A 23,442-nucleotide genomic window follows, 5' to 3' on the forward strand; every position below is an offset into this window, starting at 1 on the left:
GAGCTTGGAAGGTTGGTAAGTTTCAAGGACAACTATTTAAACATGTTTCTTGGTATAAGAGGCTGTATCAAGAGGACATTACCTTGCAAAGGCCTGCTATATGGAAGAAGAGGACGTGGTAACTATTCCCATTAGAGTTGCTACAGAGCAGATACCTGTTTAATTTTTTTCTTCTTCTTATGTTACAAGATGCTAGATCTCTAGGAAAATCTGGAAAGACGCATTTTTTCCCAGAAGTTCACAAAGAACCTGAGAAAATATGCTCTCTTTTTAGGTATCTTCTGGACTAATTGAAACACAATCTTCCCCCAGAAATACTTCAGCGGGTTGGGGAGAAATCTTAACAGTCCCAGATAAATGTGCAACATAATGTGTGAGACTCCGTGGGAAAAAATGCACAATTTAAATAGAAGCTTTCAAGATACAGAAGCAAAAACAGATGTCCAGGCTGTTACAGGGAAATAAATGTGAAAATTTTACTATCCATGCTAGGAATTCCAGTCTGAGGAGCACTGGTTCATGCTCACAGACACATGTGCAGGCTGATCTTCTACACACAGCTGCAGAAAATGGGACACAGAAGAACTTCAGGCTCTTTTTTAGTGCAAACTCCAGACATTTAAACCATTCACCAGCCATGGCCTAACAATCAGTGGTTACAAGAAGGGCATAATGATCAACATTCATTTTGACTAGTTGTATATTCTAATTGTACTGTCCCAGGACTTAAGTATGTTAAACACTTGCCTACACCCACCTGTCCATTAAGAGTCAATATAGATCATGACCATCCTGGCTAACACAGTGAAACCCCATCTCTACTAAAAAAAATACAAAAAAATTAGCCAGGCGTGGTGGCGGGTGCCTGTAGTCCCAGCTACTAAACAGGCTGAGGCAGAAGAAGGGCATGAATCCGGGAGGTGGAGCTTGCAGTGAGCCGAGATCGCACCACTGTACTCCAGCCTGGGCGACAGAGCGAGACTCCATCTCAAAAAAAAAAAAAAAAAAAATTAAAATAAAAAAAAAAAGAGTCAACATAGCATTGGTTCAACTGAAAGTATTTGGAACAAGACAACCTTGGACCAAAGCTCAGTTCTGTCACCAATCGTGTGACCTTAGGCTAACTGTGTAACTACATCACCTCTGTTTTTGGCTTTCAGTTTGGAGAAAATAGTTATACTGCTTTATAAGTCTATTTTGTAAAATAAGGTAACCCAGTATTGATCCATAAAAAGGTCTTAGCACAGTACACTTTGCACTCACTCACTCAAAATGTGTTATTAATCATTATAATTATTTATTTTTATTATTTATGATTACTAGTTTTCATTAAAATGGCAATTTTATTAAATTATCATTTAGCGCCTAGTATGTGTCAGATACTGTGTTCCAATGTTGAGATGAAAAGGTGTAGTATCTACTCTCAAGGAACTCATATATATGACAGATAGATAGACAACCATTATAACACAAATCTGGTCAGGACATTACCCTGCTTTCAATTCTTTGGCTTCCCAGGTCCTCAGAAATCTGGCCTTGCGACCCCTTGAGGTGGAGAAACATTCATTTCTACTCTTTCTCCTTCAGTCACACAGAACTCATTTTCAGTTTCCTAAACATGGCATGGTTTGGCTCAGGTCTGAGCCTTCTTTCATTCTATTCTCTGAGGCAGTATTATGATGTTTACTGATTCCTCAACTCTGTTTCAAATATAATTCAAAACAGTTTTATTTTTTATTTATATTAAAATTAAAATAGCTTTTTATCCTAGATTTTCTGATTTGCAGATCGTGGATAAACTAATGGAAGCTTAACTCTGTAGCGTTTTTTATCCTTTTTTAATTTTTCTTTTTAGTTTCCCTACTTTGCAGTGCCCTAATTTGGTCCTCAGTCCGCCAAGCAGATGAAACACCACAGCTGTTGACTGTGCCTGGAATATTTCCTTAACCTTCTGTCATCCCCTCACCCTACTCTACTCTCCTGCCCTCATTACTAGCTCCCCTGACAAAACCCTTTTCACTCACTCAGATCTCATATTATCGATTACATTTGGTTAGCCTCCCTTGATCACACGGGCTAAATTGTCCCAGCACCTAGGTGATCTATACCAGCACTTCACAAATATGAACAGCACATTAATGCTCTAGGTATCTTGCAAAAGTGCAGGTTCTAATTCAGAAGATCTAATTTTCTTTTCATTTCCAACAAGTTTCCAGGCGATGCTAACATTATTGGTCCTTCAATAGCAAAGATCTCTGTGAATACCACTTATAGAGTAATTATAACACAGTATTTTAATTTCCCATTTACTTATTTGTATCCCCCACTAGACTTCAAACTGTGTAATATTTGGGGTGATATCTATTGTGTTCACTGTTACACCCTCAGGATCTTGTTCAATGCCAGATATATGTAGATTATACGATATTTCTTTTAATAAATGAATTAAGAACTATAATGAAGGCATGTGCAACAAGATATAGTGGGAGCAGAGAGGAATGGAATAAATAGGAATATTAGGAATAGCCAGAAGTTCACAGGGAGAGGTAAGGGTGAGTGACATTTCTATACACACCAAAATTGAATGGTGAGTGTTGGCCATATAAACATGGTAGGAAAACTGCTAAATCCAACGTGGCTGGATCCAGGAAAAGACGTGAATGAGACTTTTATCAGACCGTGGAGGGCTAGTAGGTGATATGGAGTTTTAATAACTTTTCTAAACAGCAGTATAAACAAAATGGTTTTTGACATAGTGTCTTAATCTATTTCCTCGTGCTCTAACACAATACCAAATACTAGGTAATTTATGAAGGAAAGAAGTATATTTAGCTCACAGTTCTGGAGGCTAGGAAATTCAAAAGCACGGTGCCAGCATCTGGAGAGAGGTTTTGTGCTGTCATTACATAGTGGAGGGCATCACATGGCAAAAGGGCAAGGGCATGTGTGTCAGCCCAGATCTCTTTTTCTTGTTATAAATCCACCAGTCCCATCATGATGACCTTATCTAATCCTACTTATCTCCCAAAGGTTTCATATCTAATCAAGATATGAATTTGGGAATTAAATTTCCAACATGGGACACATATTCAAACAGTAACATGCAGCAACCCGTTTTTGTTGCTGTTGTTATCGTTTGTTCTCTTTTAAGTTTATTTCTACAATTTCAATACATTAACCTTGTATTACCTGGTTTGCCTCTGACCTCTTGCTCCTGTATCAAATTCTGTTTCTTTTATATCCTAAACTGTTTGCTCCTTGTACTAGTCTTAGCCCTGAAACTTGTTTTTCTATTTCCTGATCAAGCATGACCATCCACTTGAGCTGCTATATGCACAAATTTTAAAGGTTGCATAACATCCCAGGACTGGGTATAAATGCTTTATATATTCTGCATCATTGAGAATTTTTATCTATATTTTTACCACTGTAAATAATGGGGCAATAAATTTTCCTGTACATAAAATACGTGCATTTCTGATATCTTCCTTTCAATAAAGTTTTAGAAATGGAATATTATGGACATTTTAGGACAATAAAATATACTGGAAAATCTGCTTCCAGAAAGTTCATGCAAACATTGTAAAACAATGCCTAGTCCACTGTAACACAGCAACACAACACTGTGTATTATGTGTTTTAAAAAACATTTGCTGATTTGATAGGCAAGAATATTTTACTGTTTACTGTAGTAAAATGTTGACAGTCAATAAATGAGACTTATTTCAAGTTCCTAGTGCAGAGTTTTCCTGTCTCCAATTTGGTACTTCCCATTTGGATTACCAAGTTTCAGAAACATTAGTATGAAGTCAAATGACATCACAGACTATGATATGTTTCCTGGATTCAATGGTGTTAATATTAATGTACCAACAAGGTGTGTTGCTATGTAATTTCATGGAGGAACATTGAACTGGAATTTTCAGAAAGTTTAATTAAATTACCAACTACTGTTCTGCTAGGCTGGCATGAGAATAGGGCAGTGAGAAGAGTCATATTTTGAAGTATGTGTACCAGTGTGTGTATTGGTGCTTTGACCAGTATGCACACTAGTTTCATTTTCATGTACTAAGCTCTGGCACAAAATTTACATGATACCACTATAGTAACTTTATTTTTCTTATAAGAGTAACATTCTTTCAACCATAAGAATAAAAATATGTGACTATTCCAAAACAGTTTCTGAGACTAATGGGAAAAGAGTCACAGCCCTAGAATTTGCCCAACTTGGTAGGCAAAGTGTTTTCAAAGGTCTCAAGAAATTTACTGTGAGGAAACACAACAATAAAAAACCTTTATGTGCAAGGTATAAGCATGCACAAGTGACAACCTGTTAACATTCGGTTTGGCGCATCAGCATGCATGAAGGCTTTTGGGTGTAGACGACTCAAATTGAAAGTAGTGGTGGATGGATGGTCATGTGAAGGCTTGAGTTTTGAAAACTGAAAGGGTGTCAGATAGCCCAGGCTTTGAATACTGGTTGTGCCATTTATGACTGAGAAACCTAACTAAGTTACTTAAACTCTAACTTTTGGTTTAAACATAGTTTAAGACATAAATCAAACTAATAATGGATTCTTCTACCGAATTTATTATTGCAGAGTTGTGTAAGTCAAAAGTTGACATGGATCTCACTGAGCTAAAATCAAGGAATCATCAGGCTGCATTTCTTTATAGAGGGGATAGGGAAACAACAATTATCTTATTTTCTCCTTTTGGAGGCTTCCCACATTCCTTGGCTTGTGGCCTCCTTCTGCCATCTTCGAAGCCAGCAACAGTGGATCAAATCCTTCTCATGCTGCCATCTCTTTCATTCTCCACTTTTAAAGACTCGTGAATATATTGGGTCCACCCAGCTAATCCATCTAATCTCGCCATCTCAAGTTATTTAACTTTAATCACATCTGCAAAGTCCCTTTACAATGTAAGGTGACATATTCACAGATTCCAGGCATTGAGACATAGATATCTTTGGGGGCCATTATCCTGCCTATCGCAAACACTTGGCATAGTATCGTGGATGTAGAATGCATAATAAAATATTATTGTTCTTGTTATTTATTGTTTTTATTACACTATGAAGAAGAAAATCACTCAGGCTATCACATTTTCAGTAGTGAAACAGACTTGATAGTGGGGAGGATATAATATCGGAAGCAGGGAGAATGGTTAGGAAACTACTGAAATTACTCAAGTGAGAGATAATTGTGACTTAAATAAAGGTGACATTTCTGGAGATGATAAAGAGTGATCAATTTCTGGTTGTATTTTTCAAAGAGATTGACAAAATTTACTGATGGATTAAATGCAGGATGTAAGAGACAGAAACCGAGAATGAATCCAAGCCCCACATGCCCAAAGAGTGGTCCAAAATTAGTGGGAATATCTAAGGATTTAAAGAGGCCATTAAGTAGACAAGATGGACAACTTATAGCAATCTATGCATTCTATTTATTAAAGACTAATGAGAGCAATAGTAACCTGACAGAAGGTGACATCAATCACCCATCTACCCACAATTTTTCTTGATATAATACAAGATTTTCAAAATTTGACTACAAGTAGGGAGAACCCCAAATTATTGTGACTAATTCTCTTCAACCTGGTAGGTTGGGACTTCAAAATATAAAACAGGTCAAAATTACAAAAAATAAATGAAACTGTATTTTATGCACAACTAAGTTGTGAACTAAGACTTTTACCTACCGTATTCACCAAACATTTGGTTCATGCCTCTAGGATAACCTTATCATTGGTTAACATGTAATTATTGGTTAACCTATCTTCTACACTAAAATCCTAAACAGTAAGAATTATGGTGTATTCTTAAAAAAAACTCTATCACTGAGCATAATGTTTAGAATATGGGACATTCTTATGAAATATTTACTGGATATATGTATGGATGAGTAAATGAATTATTTTTTATCTATAAGAGAAAGACTGCTGCTGCAAAGAACCACAAGCAGACTAATGAAACCATGCTGCTGTGAATAATAATAGATACTGAGGAGTTAAGGGCTGGAGTTGGACTCTCACTCATAATAGGAGATGCCATTTAGCAATTTGATACAATATTTTGTCTTTTAAAATCTCCTTCAGAGTGACTGCTAGTGATTATGAGGTTCCTTTTAAGGGTAATGAAAATGTTCTAAAATTGAATTGCAATGATGTTTTTTGCACAGTTCTGTGACTTTACTAAAAACAATTGAATCATACACTATAAATGGGTGAATTTTATAGTATGTGAATTATATATCAATAAAGCTGTTAAATAAAAAAGCTTTTGAGTAAATGACACATGAACAAAAAGTTACATCAGCCCATAAAGCACATAGCCACCATAAGTAATTGCATAATGAAACGGATATAAAAGGACTATATGAGGCAAAAGAAGTCTTCTGGGAATCTCCACACCCTGAAGACACAGTGAGTTAGTAGCACCACCACCAGGAACTGGCCTCTCAGCTCTGTGCCTGTCTCCAATCAGGCTGGAATAAGTCTCCTCATATTTGAAAGCTTGGCCCTCCCCTGGAATCTAAAGCCTCTCAGCCTTCTGAGTCAGCCTGAAAGGAACAGGCCGGACTGCTGTATGGGCTCTGTAAGTAAAACTGTTTTGTTCAATGAAAATGCTTGACTCTAGATGAATTGGACTTTCTCACCCACAGGGAATAATTTCTTCACAATGTGCAGAATTAGATTAGATGTTGGGATGGTGGGCTGAGGAGGATGGTAGAATTTGCAGAATTATTTATTCTCAGGAAATAGGTAGAGAATGGGTATTTTGTTCTGCCTGATACAGGTTGGATAACTTGTTTTTCGTCAAATGGTTTAATTAGTGTGCTAATATATTTATCACAGTCAGTGAATCTCATTTCTATGCCCAATAGCTATTACTAAAAATGAAAAATTACCAATTTCGAGCACGTTGCATGCCAGCTACTGGTATTAGACACAGTGCATACCCTGTCTTATAGATGAAGAAACTGGATCACAGAAAGTTTGTATTATTTGTAGATTTCAGTAAAACAATTGTTTTTGAGAGCATGAGCTTTGGAATTAAAAACACCTGGGTTAAAAATTCAGCTCTGACTTTCACTAGTTGTGTGTGATTTCAAATATGTTTCAGAACTTCTGATACTCAGTGTCTTTACCAGAAAAATTAATTTAAAGTGAATCTAATAATACTTGTCGCATGACGATATAGTAAGAATTAAAATAATGCTTATAAAGCACTGAGGACAATAATGTTCACAAAACAAGTGTCCAGTAAATGGTAGCTATTTCTATGAGTAATATTTTTATTAATGGTGTAGATGGTCTCAAAACTAGTTAGTGTTTGAGCAATATTTTTATTAATGGTGTAGATGGTCTCAAAACTAGTTAGTGTTTGAGCTAGAATCTGAACCCAGGTCAGTTACACACGATAGCCATACCATTGCCAATAGCATGGAGAATACTGATGACACTATACGGTCTAGTTCAGCAGATTAAGAGAGCCACAAGCTATAGCTTATAATAGTGCAGTGAAAGAAGAGTATCATCATAATCTGAGTAGGCAGGAAAGTTAGTTGAGAGAATATACCTTATTTCTGAAGAGAGAAAATGAAGGTATGTATGAATTGCAGAGGATGGGTCGGAAAGATTTGAGAGTGAAAGCAGCACAAAAGAGAAGCTTGGGAGAAATTTAGTGCCTCCTTCTAAGAATATTCATTAGTCCCCCTCTAGTCTTGGATATAAACGCTTAAGATTTTTTCAATGTAAGAAAAACACAATGAAATAATAGCTTCAAATACCCACTACTAACAATTGCTTGGCCTTCTTATATAGACCTCCCGAGGTTCTCATTTTTTGCATTTCAGGAGTAGAATCAATTAAAAACTAATCTTTATATGTAAGGGATGAGAGAGAGAAAGACGAGGGTGTGTGTGTGCACACATGTGTGTGCATATGGTGGGTAGTAATTTTAATTCAGTGATTTGCTAGAGTTCGATGCCATTTGCTGATAAATGAAGCAGGAGGAAGAGCCAAGTTTGGAAGGGAGGAGAGAATGAGTTCTATTTGTCTCATACAGAGGTTGAAGTAACTGAGTGATGATGGGTGAAGATGTCCCTCAGGGGTTGCCATAGTATTTTATTTACCTTTTATTCACCACGTGAAGCATGGAGCTTTGTTCTCCAAAGTGCTATCAATTATGTTTCTAAATTACAGGTTTGATTGCTTCACTATATTTTCACATTTCATTACTACCTTTACACTTAAAACCAGAAACTTTGCCACAGCATTAAAGATTCTGCTAACTTTTAAAACATAGAACTCTGGAGATGCCATAATTAGATTGCAGATTTATGAGTCTTCTGGATATAAGTGCTATTTAAAGCCATGAGAATAACCAAGATATCTCAAGGAGAGCATAAGAAAAGCAAGGAAAGAAGAGATACTTCTTGGGAGAAAAGCAGACTCCTCTAGAATCCCACAATTTATAAGGTAGAGAACAAAACCATTGTTTGACAAACAGAAAAAAAGAAAAAAAAAACACCTCACAGAATAACCATCATTGAAGCTAATGAAGGAGAAAGTTTCAAGGAGGAGGAGGTAAACATTGCCGAAAGTTGAGATGAGGGAGAGAAAAACAAATCTGAGATTAAACTTTTGGACTTGGCATGTAGAAAATCACGGGTGACATCATTTGGAGGATTTTCAGAGTCATTAGGGAAAGAATTCAGATTGTTACTGAAGGTGAAGGAATAATAAACAAAAGCGGATTGTTCTCCAAAGGAATTTTTATCCTTATAAAAGATACAGCAGGAAATTGAGAAAGAAACAGGGTTTATGTCTTGTATCCCTCACTATCACTATCAAAGCACAAGGCTAATTATGAAAACTATTCAATATATCCTGGTTGAAATGAATGGTTTGGAAATATCTATATAAAACTGTGGGAAGCTTTTATTGTTGAGTTAGAGTAAAACTTGAGTATTGCAGACTGCAAAAAAGCAACCAATGGTACTAAACAAGATACTAAAGAGGGAAAGGAATTTTGTTGGCATTAAATGAGAAGAGATGGAAAATGATTTATTTATTAAAAGCAAAGCTCCTTGCTTCCAGTGGTCAATAAAAGGTGAATAAAATGTTTAGAAATGTCTGGCTCTTGATGCTCTGCAAAAATTTAAGTTCATTACACTTTCCACGAAATTCAAGATTTTCATGATTTGACCTCTGGTGCTTTCTCTAGCTTCATTTAGCCTCACATTTAAGACTTCGATACACCCCTTCTCTTGTAGTTATCCAACAAACTGCCTTATGTTATTCTTTCATTCATGTCTCTCCTCATGTTATCAATGGCACTGCAAAAGCACACTTCTCCTGTTTTTCATCTTTATAAACTCACATCTACCCATCAAAACTTCACACAGTTATAAGTCGTACAGTCTGTTAAAATTCTTGGAACTGGCTCTTCTTGACACAAACAGACACATTCATGTATGCACACACTCCAAATCTGCCACTCCACACTATTATCTCTTCTGTCTTATCTGTTAGATACAACCTATCCTTATACACTCTACAACTAGTAGCATTTATCTGTTTGTCTGTTTGTCTCTGACACTGCTGATATACACTGTCTGGCATGTAGTGGATATTTAAAATTAGTCATTTTTTATTTTCAGTAAGAGTCCCTAGACTCTTGACACAGCAAACTCGGCTCCCTGTATATGTATACATATAGTTCAGTTCAGTTTGAACTGAACCAAGTGTTCATGGTTGATAGTCAGGAGCTAAAGTGGAGTTATTGGCTGTGGAAAAGAATAAGGTACCCTCTTGTCTCTGAGCCCAGAGTGAATGTAGGAAGGGTGCAAGAAGATATGGTTGTAGAGTGATGGAAAGGAGAGAAATCATTTCTTTTTTGCTGGGCCCAACACAGATCAGGTCAAACTATATACACTATGGTTTTCTTTTGTTTTGTTTATGATCTCTCAGCAAGAAGGAGGAAAAAACTGCCAAGAAGAATGAAAATAGGCAATGAATAAATTGTTGAAATGAAGTAATGGGAACCGTGAAGAAGTTAGGATGAAAGAGAAATTATTCAAATAGCAATTTAATTTTTTAAAGTGGTTACATAAAATTTCCTACAACACAATGACAAAAATTACAACTCAGACATTGCATGGGAATTAAAAATCATGAAAGCCTGAATTAATTGACATAAATGAAGCCCCTCTGTACTTTCATAACCATTTGTATTATTCATCAATGTATATGAGATATTGAAGTTACTGAACAATGGTTCTGCTCTCTCTCTCTCTCACTGGATTATAAACTCTGTAAGAGGGGTTTTATTTGTGTTGTCCTTTAGCTTCTAACATAGCACTATGTAAGATCCAGATACTCAGTTAATGTCCCTGAGAGAGTAAAACAAGATCAAGAGAAGAAGTGTTACAAGTGCATTACTGCTCAACACTTCTACACAGGCCATTCTGAAAGCCTGGGAATTCTTCATCTCAACTTATATAAAACGCAGAAATCTTTCAAGCACTGGTTTTTCTAGAAAGCCTTCTCCAAATTCGACAAACCACTGAATGCTCTCTTTCTGTTAATTCCGTTTTAGTGTGTTTTGGTTTGTAAAAATTATTTTATCGTATTTCTAGTTGACAAATAATATGGTATATATTTGTGGGGTAAAATGTGATGTTGTAATACATGTATGCATTGAGGAATGATCAAATCAGGCTAATTATCATATCCATCACCTCAAATATTTATCATTTCTTTGTGGTGAGAACATTTAAAATTCTCTCTTTTTGTTTTCTTGGAAATATACTATACATTAACTATAAGTCTTATTTCTCTAAGAGGTTTGATCATACATTTTAGATATTTTCATCACTCTCCCGATGACACGTTATTCCAGAATCTAAAGCTATAGTTTCATTATTTGGCCAAATCATGTAACCTAAAATTTCTTATTGTTCCTCTAGTTTTCTGTTAATTTTAGTTAAATCCCTACCCTTTTTTTCACTAAGACTTCTTTCGGTGATCCTTGAGGTGGCACTTCATCAGGGTGAATGTGTGAGTCTGGATACGTTGAGGTTCCTCTCCATCCTCTCTTTTATCAACACTTACTGTCAGCCACCCAGCACCCTTTCTTTTCCCCCGAAGAATAGTTACCCTGCAACTAGCTATCTCTCATTAATTGAGCCCTCTGCAGCCAAAGCCCTAATCTCTGATTTTCCCTTGACCCCCATCTTCAACTCACCCATACCCATCTACCTTTCTGCAATTCCGTACTCAATGAAAAAAGAAATGTGATGTTTGCAATAAAGTTATACTTTTCCCTCCCGAAACAAAACAGTAACATTCCATTAGTTATCTCCTAAGAAGTATGTCTTAACAAAATAGAGAGATTCCGTTCTGGAGAACTAGTCTTCAAGCGGACTGAAGAGAGAACTGTGTTGGAAGGTGGCAGCACACTCTATCAGGTGGGGGCCGCCTCCTGTCTTCCTAAGCCTGGTGGGAGGTCTGTATTCTAATTCACCATCTCTTCCAAATGTGACGCCAGGTATCACATTGTAAGGGTTTATTTAATAGTTAGATGCTGAAGCCATTTATTTGTCACTTCCTATGTGTGACTTTGTATTATAATGATCTCTTTCTTCATATTTTCTGGCTTCCCAAATTGTCTGTAAGCTTCTCTGTTTTTCACACTTACGACCAATGTAATATTGCTGTTCCACAGCCCCAGTGAATTTTTCTCTGGCAACAACCATAGAGGAAAAATAACGCACTACCTCTTTAGCACAATTTCAACATGCCAGAAAGAATGAAATATGATTGGCAAATTTGGGGTAAAGTGTTTATTATTAGTTCGGTTATCTATGGCTGGAATGATCAGAGGACTGGTCACATGATATAAACACAGCTGCCAGCAAAGTGCCCTAGAGAAGAAAGATTGTACACTGAGGCAAATTCAAAGACAAAGCAAAGTATCCACTACAGCAGTTGAAATCTGACATTTTTTAATCAATTTAAATGAGTCATTCATAGTTTCATATTATATAAATACTCATGTCAGTTTTCTGTACAATAAAATTATTTTAATTCGATCAATACACAAACGAACGTAGCTTTTTTTTTGTTTTAAGCTCTCACCTTGTTCTGTACTTTTAATTCAGCATGTCAGCTTTGCAGACTATCACCTCCACTTCCATCATTTTCCTGCTCACTGGTGTTCCTGGGCTGGAAGCCTTCCACACCTGGATCTCCATTCCCTTCTGCTTCCTCTATGTAACTGCTCTTTTGGGAAACAGCCTGATCCTCTTCGCTATCATCACTCAGCCCAGCCTCCATGAACCCATGTACTATTTCCTCTCCATGCTGTCTACCACTGGCCTTGGCCTATCCATATCCACTCTGGTCACCATGCTGGGTATATTCTGGTTCAATGTGAGGGAAATCAGCTTTAATGCCTGCCTGTCCCAGATGTTCTTTATTAAATTCTTCACTGTCATGGAATCCTCGGTGCTGTTGTACATGGCTTTTGATCGTTTTATGGCCATCTCTAATCCCCTTAGGTATGCCATAATTTTAACTGACTCCAGAATAGCTCAAATTGGAGTGGCAAGTGTCATCAGGGGGATCCTAATGCTGACACCAATGGTAGCACTTCTTATAAGACTTTCCTACTGCTACAGCCACGTACTCCACCACTCCTACTGCTACCACCCTGACGTGATGAAGCTCTCATGCACAGACACCAGAATCAACAGTGCAGTTGGGTTGACTGCCATGTTCCCTACTGTTGGTGTAGACTCAGTTCTCCTCCTCCTTTCTTATGTTTTGATCATTAGGACTGTCCTTAGCATTGCTTCCCCAGAAGAGAGGAAGAAAATCTTCAGCACATGTGTCTCCCACATTGTGGCTGTTGCTATAGATTACATTCCATTGATCAGCCTGTCCTTTGTTCACAGATTTGGGAAACAAGCCCCAGCCTATGTACATACTATGATTGCTAACACCTACCTGCTGATTCCCCCTGTAACGAACCCCATCATCTACAGTGTGAAAACCAAACATATGTAGAGCTGTGATAAAAATTCTGCATTCCAAAGAAACATAAAATTGTAGAATTCCAGCACTAGATGGACCCCTCAAGATGGTATACTTCAGGTCATGTTACCAATTAAAAACAAAAACAACCAAAGAACTGGTGCCCATTGAAGCTAAGCATATAATCATTTAAAGTTAAAGCTGGAATGCATCTAGAACATCAGCTAGTTTGACTACTTTATTTCCCAGATGAGGAGGTGAAGACATGGAATGGAAGAGATGAACAGCCTAAAATTAGCCTTACATCTAAAAATTCTCCTTCTCACACCACTGTTGGGTCCAAACTGTTGTTGCCTTCTGTCCCTGCCGACAGCCTTTCTATTATTATCTCATCTACTTCATAGCAGTTAGAATGACACATTATAGAAAAGTCACTCCTGTGTGAGAAATAGGTAGTATTTTCCAACTGTTCTAGTAATTTCGATTGCCATTTATTAGTTTCTCTGACAAGTCATGGTTCTAAGTGTTTTTTATGTGTATTAACACATTTTATATCTAAAACAATGTTATAAGATAATCACTTTTATTATCAATAAGAAAATTGAAGCATGAAATGTTAAGTAGCTTGCTTAAACAGCTAGTAACTGGTGTTGCTGATGGCAGAGCACATCCATGCAGACTGACTCCAGAGTCCCCCACACTCTTAACTTTAATGCTATATTGCTACCTATAATATAATATATAGGTATATAATTTTTATATAATTTATATTTCCAAAAATTATATGAATATCTATATAAACTTATATTTATAAATTATATGCTTATATATATAAATTATATTTATATTTATAAATCTAAATATAGAGAGAAGTTCAGGTAATTTTTACTAGGAAACATAAAGAAGTAAAACAATTAATTTTTAAAAACCACCACTCTAACCTCTAGAAATTTTCAGTCAAATTAGGGAGAAAAAGCTCAAATCAAATCTTCAAACCTTACAAATATATTTCTACTTGATGATCTTTCCTGACTCAAGCATATTTCAGTATTTCTCTCAGCCCTCCATCAACAATCTGCCCCAACAGAAATGGAAAGTGACTACAAATGAATTATGGTCATTTACTTATGCATTTTTAAATTTGTGTCATAATAGTCATGTAATGGCTTAATCCAGAAAGAGAATTAGTTCCACCCTGGGTATGTCCATTAATTCTCAAAATTTTTAAAGCATGTATTTCAATGCCACACTAATATCACTAATTTAAGATGGGCTTTATAGATCCAGAAATGAAGTAGAAGTAATCATTCATATCTACAGGCTTCCCCCCACACTTTATGCAGATCTCTGCCAACTGCACCTTATTACAGGGCCTTTGATGTTATAATAATAATAATAGTAATACCTTTCCCTCAATTTCTTCCTATATTCACTCTCATCCTTACCTGCCTTATTTTTAATTTTTAGCATTTTTATTCCCCAACGTATTACATATAGGCTGTTTCTTTTCTGGTTTCCTCATCATTCCCTATAGGGAATTTATTAAATGACTATAGTACTTATAGTACTGTAAGAATTATGTCAAATCCTCAGCCTGTTTGATCACAACATTTCAGTTTCAATTATTGTTAGTCTTCATCTTTATATGTTGGCATGTCCTGAGACTTTGTTCTCAGACCTTTATGCTTTGTCATAATCCCTTCCTTGGTCATCCCGTTCAGTATTATGTCTTTAAGTACCATCTCTATGCTGACAAAATCCAAATTAATATTTGTAGTTCAGACTCATCCCACTGCCTATGTATCAGTATCATTACTTGAATGTCTCATAATCATCTTAAAATCAACATCTAATATACACTAATATTCCCATCAAGGAAAAAGCATGCTCACCCACAGTCTTCCCTAACTCAGTAACTCTACCTTCCAGTTTGTTGAGACAAAGCACTTGTAGTTATCCCTGATGCCTTTCTATCACTCCTATGCTACATCTGCATGTTCTGGCAACCCTTTCTTCTAGATATCTCAGATATTGATGTCTAAAATCAAGTCACTTTATACCACTTCTACTGCTACCACTGTGATGCAAGCCATCATCTTGGACCTAAATTATTATAACAGCCTTCTGGTGGGTCTTCCTTCATCCACATTTGCTTTACAGTCTATTTTCTCCCATAGTGAAGTTAGACTGATTAAACTAATCAGTTTAATACACAAGGTAGATCAAGTTCAATATACCTCAATGGCATCCTGTCTTACCTAGGAAAAATTCACAGTCACTGTAAAAACATGTAAAGATCTATATGATCTATATTCCCTCCATCAGCCCAATATTATCTTCTACTGCTCTGCCAGTGATTCACTCTATGTCACCCACACTAGCTTCCAAATATTTTCTTAAACTCATCAAGCATGCTTCAACATCAGTTTACACATGCTATTCTCACTACCTGGAATGTTCGTCCTCCAGAGACCCACATGACTTACACTTCACTTTATATAGATCTCTGCTCAAGTGCACCCTATTACAGGGCCCTTGATGTTATAATAACAACAGCAACACCTCTCCCTCAATTCCTGCCTGTATTCACTCTCATCTTTATCTGCCTTACTTTTAATTTTTAGCATTTTTATACCCCAGTATATTACATAAATGTTATTTATTTTCTGGTTTCATTACCACAACATAATGTTTTTGAGAATAAAGAATTGGTCCATTTATGCTATCTCCCAGCCCTAAAATAGGGCCTGCCACATAGTAAAAATAGTAGAATGTCTTAATGATATGGCTCTGTTTACCTCTTAAGCTTCATTGCTTCCCCTCTGTACAATGCCCCAGAGACAACAAACAACCTGCATGTCCTAAGTCCCAGTAAAGAATGTCCTGTCCCTTTTAAGCCTACCTCCACCTAGAGCATTCTCACTCTGTTCCTTCTCCTGACTTAGAATAGAAGGGGCTCTCCTTCAGGGACTTTTCCTGACCTCTCTGGTCTGTCTGGTGCCCTTTCCAGGTGCTCCTGCAGCACCTTGTTCTTCTCTCTCAAGACAACTCCTTCCAAACTCTCTTGTCACCATTCTCCCCACAACAAACTCTGAGCTCACTTCTTGGGGTCAGGGACTGGGTCTATTCACTGTTGTTTCCACATTTCTATCTATAGTGTCTGCTCCATTGTAACTTTTACTCTTCATTGAATTAATGAATTAATAGTGTCTTTGATGCGTAAGGATTTTGATGGCATACAAGAAGATAACAAAGTTCTCCTATACCAGAAAGTTCTTCGTATCTACAAATATATTTTTGTGAAATTTCACATTTTAGAGAATACCATGCCAAGTACTGCTATTTGGTATAAAAAGTTCGCTCTTTTTCATATGATCTAGTATACACTGATCCTAATCTTGTGAAGCCTTATTCCCACTTTCCAACATAAAACTTGCTTTGTCTAGTGAATGAATGTAGGTAATAGTAAAACTTAGGAGGCCACTTTAAAGAGGTGATTTATATTTTGAATAAACTTCCAGTTTATTTCTACATATTTCTTTCCCCTTCTATTCCCTAATATGTACCCCCACTGATCATCTTTACATATCTGTAACTCACAATGAAGCAAAAACAAAAATCCAGAGAAGCTACAGGCAGATCTGAAGTGGAAAGATGGAAAAGCTCAGATGATACAGGCCTACAGACTAGGGTTATGTTTATTTGTTTCCATACACTACTATTACAGAAGATAGCAAATAGAGCTGAAGGAAAAGGATGGAGATACTCAGAGTCCTAAAAATAGAAAGGAGAAAAAGGAACATCAACCTCAAGGACAACTGAGATGTTCGCACAACTTCTGCAGATTCTCTTCCCCCACCTCACCTCACAAATGCTAACCTGTGGATAGTCCTCCTGTCCAACAATCCTGGCAGCTTATAAGCTTCTATCTATAGGAAATTGATAATGTAGATACCGAGATTGGGTGGGTTGCAGAACAAATGTCATGCTCTGACCAAGATGCATAAGCTCACAATGAGTTGGGGACTTTCCTAAAAGCCAGAGCACTAGTAGTCACATGGCCACTGTTGTAGCTACTTGAACATGGTAGTGGTAGTGAAGATGGAAATAAGAGGAAACATGCAAAAGATTTTTAGAAGGAAAAATAGACAAGATCGGTTGAATAACTGATTGTGAAGGATGAGGAAATGCTATGTATCTTAAGTTTTGTCTCACATAACTAAATTCATAAGCACATCCACTTCATCCTCCTAAAATTCACCCTCCCAACAGCTTCTGGAATAGCAATCTGAAACACATGTCTATTTGTGATGTCCCTGCTTAAAACCATTTATTCACCTCCCAATTCCTACAGGATGAAGTCCTTGAGTTCACAGCCTATCATCAGTTCACATCCATTGACCTCTTCAATTTCTCTTTCCTTTTTGGTTGATTCTATGCTTCAGCCAAGCTACAATTGTTCATAATTCCTCTATAGAAAATTCTGTTTCTTTCATGATTTTCTGTCTGCTGAAATACGCTCTTTTTGGACCCACCCAATGACTAAATAAATACCCCTCTCAAGTTCCCATAAAAATCTGTGGCATTCACTGCTCTTTCATATTATTTCAGGTTTCTTTGGGTAGGTGTCTGTGAATACTTTGAAGGCAAGGACTTTGTCTTATTCACCTCTGCCACCCTAAACTCAGCACAGTACCTGCACCAAACCAGCATTGAGAATGTGCTTATTACACAATGAATGAATTAATTAACTCCATTGCCAGATATAGGTGACCAATAAATACTTAATGGCTGATTGATAAGAAAGTAATTCTGTTTCTGTGTTCAAAGATTACGGTGATGATGACAAGGTAAGACTCATGTGTGAGGCATACTTAGAAAGGATGGCAGATAGAACAGGTTAGTGTTAAATATTAATAAAGTATGAAGGTAACTCTGCTGGGTATGACGTAGGGGACACGTCACTGGAAGAGAGCCATCAAGCATCCTGAGGTACTGAGGATACCTCAATATCCTGGAGAAGGTGGTTGGGGTGGGTTTTTTTTATCTATTTTGCTTATAACTTTGTAATCCTTTGACAAACATTTGTTTAATGTGAATAAACAAAGAGTCAGAATACCTGGTTCTCTAACCAATATTATCACTAATTAACTATACGACCTAGGACAAAAAGCTGTCATCTCATCTAGGCTTTATCTATAATCCAGGAGCAATGAAGAGTGGCTTTGATACATTAAGGGCTGTTTTGTCAACCAGAAGAAAGGCTAGGGAAAGATATGGAGAATTGCATGTCCCTATTTTGAATTATGGAACTAAACTTTTGTAGTTTTAGAGAGGATGCAAACTCCTAAAGCCTAAGGACCATGCCTAGTCACACATGTTGTCTGTTGTGTCTAGCAGAGTGGCACATGAAGAAACTCGCTCATCCTGTGGCTGACTCTGTGTGCTTAGGTTAGCTTGGAGGAGTGGGAGCAGATTGTCGAAAGCCCTGTATATGTGAGTGTGGGAGTGATTGCAGAGGCAGTGGGTGCTTTGAGGTTGTTCTCCCTGGACAGGAATAGTGGGAAGCCCGTGGGAATGGCACACAAGTGGACATGGAGATATTTTTCCTCTGTCTGCCAAGTCCCTGGGGCCTCAGTTCATACTCCACAGCCTGTTCCCATGGGCTTTCTGAGGGACATTATAAAAAAGGCCTGAACCAGAAAGCAAAACCAGTTCCAGTTGCTCTTTCTAAGTAGGACTGTACCATTCTCAGGTAAGTGCACCCTCACCTGGGGTCAGGCAGCCTTAGCTCCTGCCATCCTAAGGGACCTTGAAGACCCCACATACTGGTTCAAGTCAGGGCAGGGAGAAGTCCTTGCATCCCATCCACAACTTTATGGACTGGGAAGAGATATCCCAGAGTCTTAGCAACAATCAGGAAAGGCAAGTGAGAATGAATGCAACAGCCACATTCGACCCAAAGAGAAGCTGAAATTGGGTTTAGCAGGGAGTCTACTTTAGGCAGGATGCCAGGCAACATGGGAGGGTGACGTGAGGTCTTTCAGGATAGGTATTTTGGGAGATGAGATGATGGCCCAAAGTCTTATACTCTAGTGAGCATGTGCAGGTACCAGCAAGGCAGAAAATATGCTCTGCAGAGAGAGGGTTTAAGAAAGTAACCAGCTCTGGGGCCAATAAAGAATCTTGTTATCTATCAGCGCTGCATATCTATCAGCACTGCATGTGGTAGCATAGCAAAAGGCATTAAGAAAGAAAATATACGTCACTGTGCTCCCCTTGGTCTCCCTCCATGCCTGCTCTTTTCTTCACCCTGGGTCCCATTTCGCTGGAACACAGTGGTCTAGTGATCTGGCCTCTCTTCAGGGAAGGTTCCTTAGTTCTGCCCCACACATTACAGCATGATTTGTTTAAATTTCTGTATCCCCTTCCCCAAGCTATGATGGATACAGAAATGGATGGATGGATGCAAGATGTAAACTACCTTGTATCTCACTAAAGGATGCAATCATCTGCCTTTGAAAAGGGCTTTTCATGTTCTGATAGCAACTGGGAGCCAAATATGGTATTTAATATTTGTCAAGGAGCTTAGCTATTTTGTCTGCACAAGTTCTGAAGGTGGAGAAGAGAAAATAGAGGCAGAAGTATGGGTTTGTAACCTTTGAACCCCGAATCTGTCCTTCCTTGCTTATCCAAAATGGGGAGAATCCAGTTCTAATCTCTTTGTATTAATGTTATCATATTGTAATTTAAGATCACTGGTATCTAACCCCTCTACATTAAGACCAAATTGAAGGGCATCTCCCAGCTGCAGGAAGAACTCAGATGATGAGTGAAAAATTCTGGGGTTAGGGGAGTGCAATATAAGCAGGCTAACCTGTTTCAATGAAACAGATAATCAATGAAGACACCTGCATCATTTGTTTCCAAAAGTTAGGCCTTGCAGCCAAGGCTTTGGCGTTCTAGAGAAAATTAGCTCTAAAGACCAAGGCACCTAGGCAAACTAGCAGAAAAGAAGTTTTGTGAAGTCAGAACCCAGGTGTTTGGGTGAGGGTAGGGAGTTGGGGCAAAGAAACACTGGGCTTCTAAAAAAGAAATGTCTCCCCTGAGATGAATGACTTGTTGGCACAAGTTTCAGGAAAGACAAAGCTCTAAAAATATCATTGTAAAATTAATAATACTTCTCCAAAGTAAGGACTCAACTCAAACTATCCTTGGATGCAATTAAAGTGGCCTTGGAAGAAGCTTTCAGATGTGGAGGTACTCACCAGTGTCCTGACAGCACCTTCATCTCTAAAGAAGTCATCAGAGGGAGCCACTACCTTTGATTTTATGACCACAGATGAGTTTCCTTTAATCTGAAAGAGATTGGCTTTTGGCATTTTTTTTTTTCTTAGGTTTTGTTTATTTATGTTCTTTTAAGCTTTAAAAAAATGTCATTGCTGTGCTTCTTATTCCTCTGGCTGACTTCAGAATTGAGGACCGGGAATCCTGAAAATTTGCAAAGTTATCTCCTATCCTCACTGCCTTGGAACACCCATTATTCCACTCTCTGTCTAATTTCTACTCATGTTTCAAGTCTAAACAGGAAGATTCTTCTGTGATCATGCCTCTCTCTTTCGCATGAATTAAATGCATACATTATGCTAGTAATGCTTCTGGAATGAAGGAATAATCGAAAGAAAGAAAGTGGGGGGAGGGAAGCAGGGAAAGTAAAATAAGAAAGGCAGCCTTATCTGGAAGGAGCTCCCAAAAGTGTATCTCTTAACACATATCAGAAAAAAAGGGTCACCAAATATCCAGACAATGAAGGTATGGATCAGTAGGAAGAATCTGAGGGAATTTGGAAAGGCTACATTTTGGAAAAAGCATTGCTCTCCCAGGGTTCCCTTTTAAAAATTTAAATAAACCTTGAGAGTAGTGATGCATAAATGAATTTGAGCTGTCACAGTTCCCCCTTTGGAAGAGGGCCTTAGAGCTTATAAAAGACCCTAAGTGGAGGTGGGAGGAGACAAAAGGGGTGGGATGTCAGTTTCAAGTTTCCAGGGCATTCTCTGATTGTGCTCTATGTCCCTGCAGACTGCCAGTGTGACCTCACCCTCTCCAGTCACCCCTCCTCAGTTCCAGCTATGAGTTCCTGCAACTTCACACATGCCACCTTTGTGCTTATTGGTATCCCAGGACTGGAGAAAGCCCATTTCTGGGTTGGCTTCCCCCTCCTTTCCATGTATGTAGTGGCAGTGTTTGGAAACTGCATCGTGGTCTTCATCGTAAGGACGGAACGCAACCTGCACTCTCCGATGTACCTCTTTCTCTGCATGCTGGCAGCCATTGACCTGGCCTTATCCACATCCACCATGCCTAAGATCCTTGCACTTTTCTGGTTTGATTCCCGAGAGATTAGCTTTGAGGCCTGCCTTACCCAGATGTTCTTTATTCATGCCCTCTCGGCCATTGAATCCACCATCCTGCTGGCCATGGCCTTTGACCGTTATGTGGCCATCTGCCACCCACTGCGCCATGCTGCTGTGCTCAACAATACAGTAACAGCCCAGATTGGCATCGTGGCTGTGGTCCGCGGGTCCCTCTTTTTTTTCCCACTGCCTCTGCTGATCAAGCGACTGGCCTTCTGCCACTCCAATGTACTCTCACACTCCTATTGTGTCCACCAGGATGTGATGAAGTTGGCCTATGCAGACACTTTGCCCAATGTGGTATATGGTCTTACTGCCATTCTGCTGGTCATGGGAGTGGATGTAATGTTCATCTCCTTGTCTTATTTTCTGATAATACGAACGGTGCTGCAACTGCCTTCTAAGTCAGAGCGGGCCAAGGCCTTTGGAACCTGTGTGTCACATATTGGTGTGGTACTTGCCTTCTATGTGCCACTTATTGGCCTCTCAGTGGTACACCGCTTTGGAAACAGCCTTCATCCCATTGTGCGTGTTGTCATGGGTGACATCTACCTGCTGCTGCCTCCTGTCATCAATCCCATCATCTATGGTGCCAAAACCAAACAGATCAGAACAAGGGTGCTGGCTATGTTCAAGATCAGCTGTGACAAGGACTTTCAGGCTGTGGGAGGCAAGTGACCCTTAACACTACACTTCTCCTTATCTTTATTGGCTTGATAAACATAATTATTTCCAACACTAGCTTATTTCCAGTTGCCCATAAGCACATCAGTGCTTTTCTCTGGCTGGAATAATAAACTAAAGTATGGTCCATCTACTTAAAGGACTATTATGTGGAATAATACATACTAATGAAGTATTATGTGAATTAAAGACTACAATAAAACCAAACATAAAGATACATGATTGAAGCCAAGTTGAAAAATAGCATATGCCTTGGAGGAAATGTGCTCAAATTGCTAATGATTTAGTGTTGTCCCTACTTTCTTTTTATTATTATTATTATCATTATTATTATTATGGCGGTATTGGTTAACTGTCATGTACAACTTTTTTTTTTTTTTATTTTTTAGATGGGGTCTTGCTCTGTCACCAGGCTGGAGTGAAGTGGCATGATCTCGGCTCACTGCAACCTCCGCATCCTGGGTTCAAGCAATTCTTCTGCCTCAGCCTCCTGAGTAGCTGGGACTACAGGCACGTGCCACCACACCTGGCTAATTTTTTGTATGTTTCAGTAGAGACGAGGTTTCACCATGTTGGCCAGGATGATCTCGATCTCCTGATCATCACCTCGTGATCCACCTGCCTCGGCCTCCCAAAGTGCTGGGATTACAGGTGTGAGCCACGGCGCCCGGCCCGTGTACAACTTTTTAAATAGGGAATATGATAGCTGGGCATGGTGGTATGCACCTGTAGCCCCCACTACCCGGAAGGCTGAGGTGGGAGAATCGCTCGAGTCCAGGAGTTTGAGGTTCAGTGACCCATGATCACACCACTACACTCCAGCCTGGGCAACAGAGCAAGACCCTATCTCAAAGCATACAATGGAATAACATGTCAAATGAAATAGGGAAAACGAAGCTGACCATTTATGTAAGCCAGGGCTTGTCACAGTCTCTATTGTTATTATGCATTACCTGGGAATTTATATAAGCCGTTAATAATAATGCCAACCAACATATCACGTGTGCTCACAATGTTCTGGCACTATTGTAAGTGCTTTACAGGTTTCATGTGTTCTTCATAACTTGGTGGAGTAGGTACCATTTGTGTCTCTTTATTATAAGTGAGAGAAATGAAGTTTATATTATCAAGGGGACTAAAGTCACACAGCTTGTGGGCACTGCACCAAGATTTAAAATTAAATTCGACAGTTGAATACAGTTACTTAACTACCACGTTATATTGCTTCCTGGGTAACATCTGCCATTTATTTCCTCAGCTGTACAAATCCTCTGTTTTCTTTCTGTTACACGCTAAC

At 38.4% G+C, this 23,442-nt stretch overlaps 2 protein-coding genes across 2 annotated transcripts; both read left to right on the forward strand.

The window, feature by feature from the left end:
- Positions 1–10,819: 10,819 nt before the first annotated feature.
- Positions 10,820–13,603, forward strand: LOC103877712 (olfactory receptor 51F2-like). The gene is given in 2 exon segments (XM_021926203.2): positions 10,820–13,070; positions 13,072–13,603. Coding segments are annotated over 2 exon segments (942 nt in total). The 5' UTR covers positions 10,820–12,174; the 3' UTR covers positions 13,118–13,603.
- Positions 13,604–21,084: 7,481 nt separating this feature from the next.
- LOC116273126 (olfactory receptor 51E2) lies at positions 21,085–22,551 on the forward strand. Its single transcript, XM_031662080.1, has one exon. It carries the CDS (start codon positions 21,177–21,179, stop codon positions 22,137–22,139), a length of 963 nt encoding a protein of 320 aa, XP_031517940.1. The 5' UTR covers positions 21,085–21,176; the 3' UTR covers positions 22,140–22,551.
- Positions 22,552–23,442: the final 891 nt, after the last annotated feature.

Source organism: Papio anubis, unplaced genomic scaffold (assembly GCF_008728515.1).
Source record: "Papio anubis isolate 15944 unplaced genomic scaffold, Panubis1.0 scaffold378, whole genome shotgun sequence".
NCBI lineage: Eukaryota > Metazoa > Chordata > Mammalia > Primates > Cercopithecidae > Papio > Papio anubis.

Coding starts and splice junctions, on each gene's coding strand:
- LOC116273126 (XM_031662080.1), top strand. CDS start 21,177: ATGAGTTCCTGCAACTTCACACATGCCACCTTTGTGCTTATTGGTATC.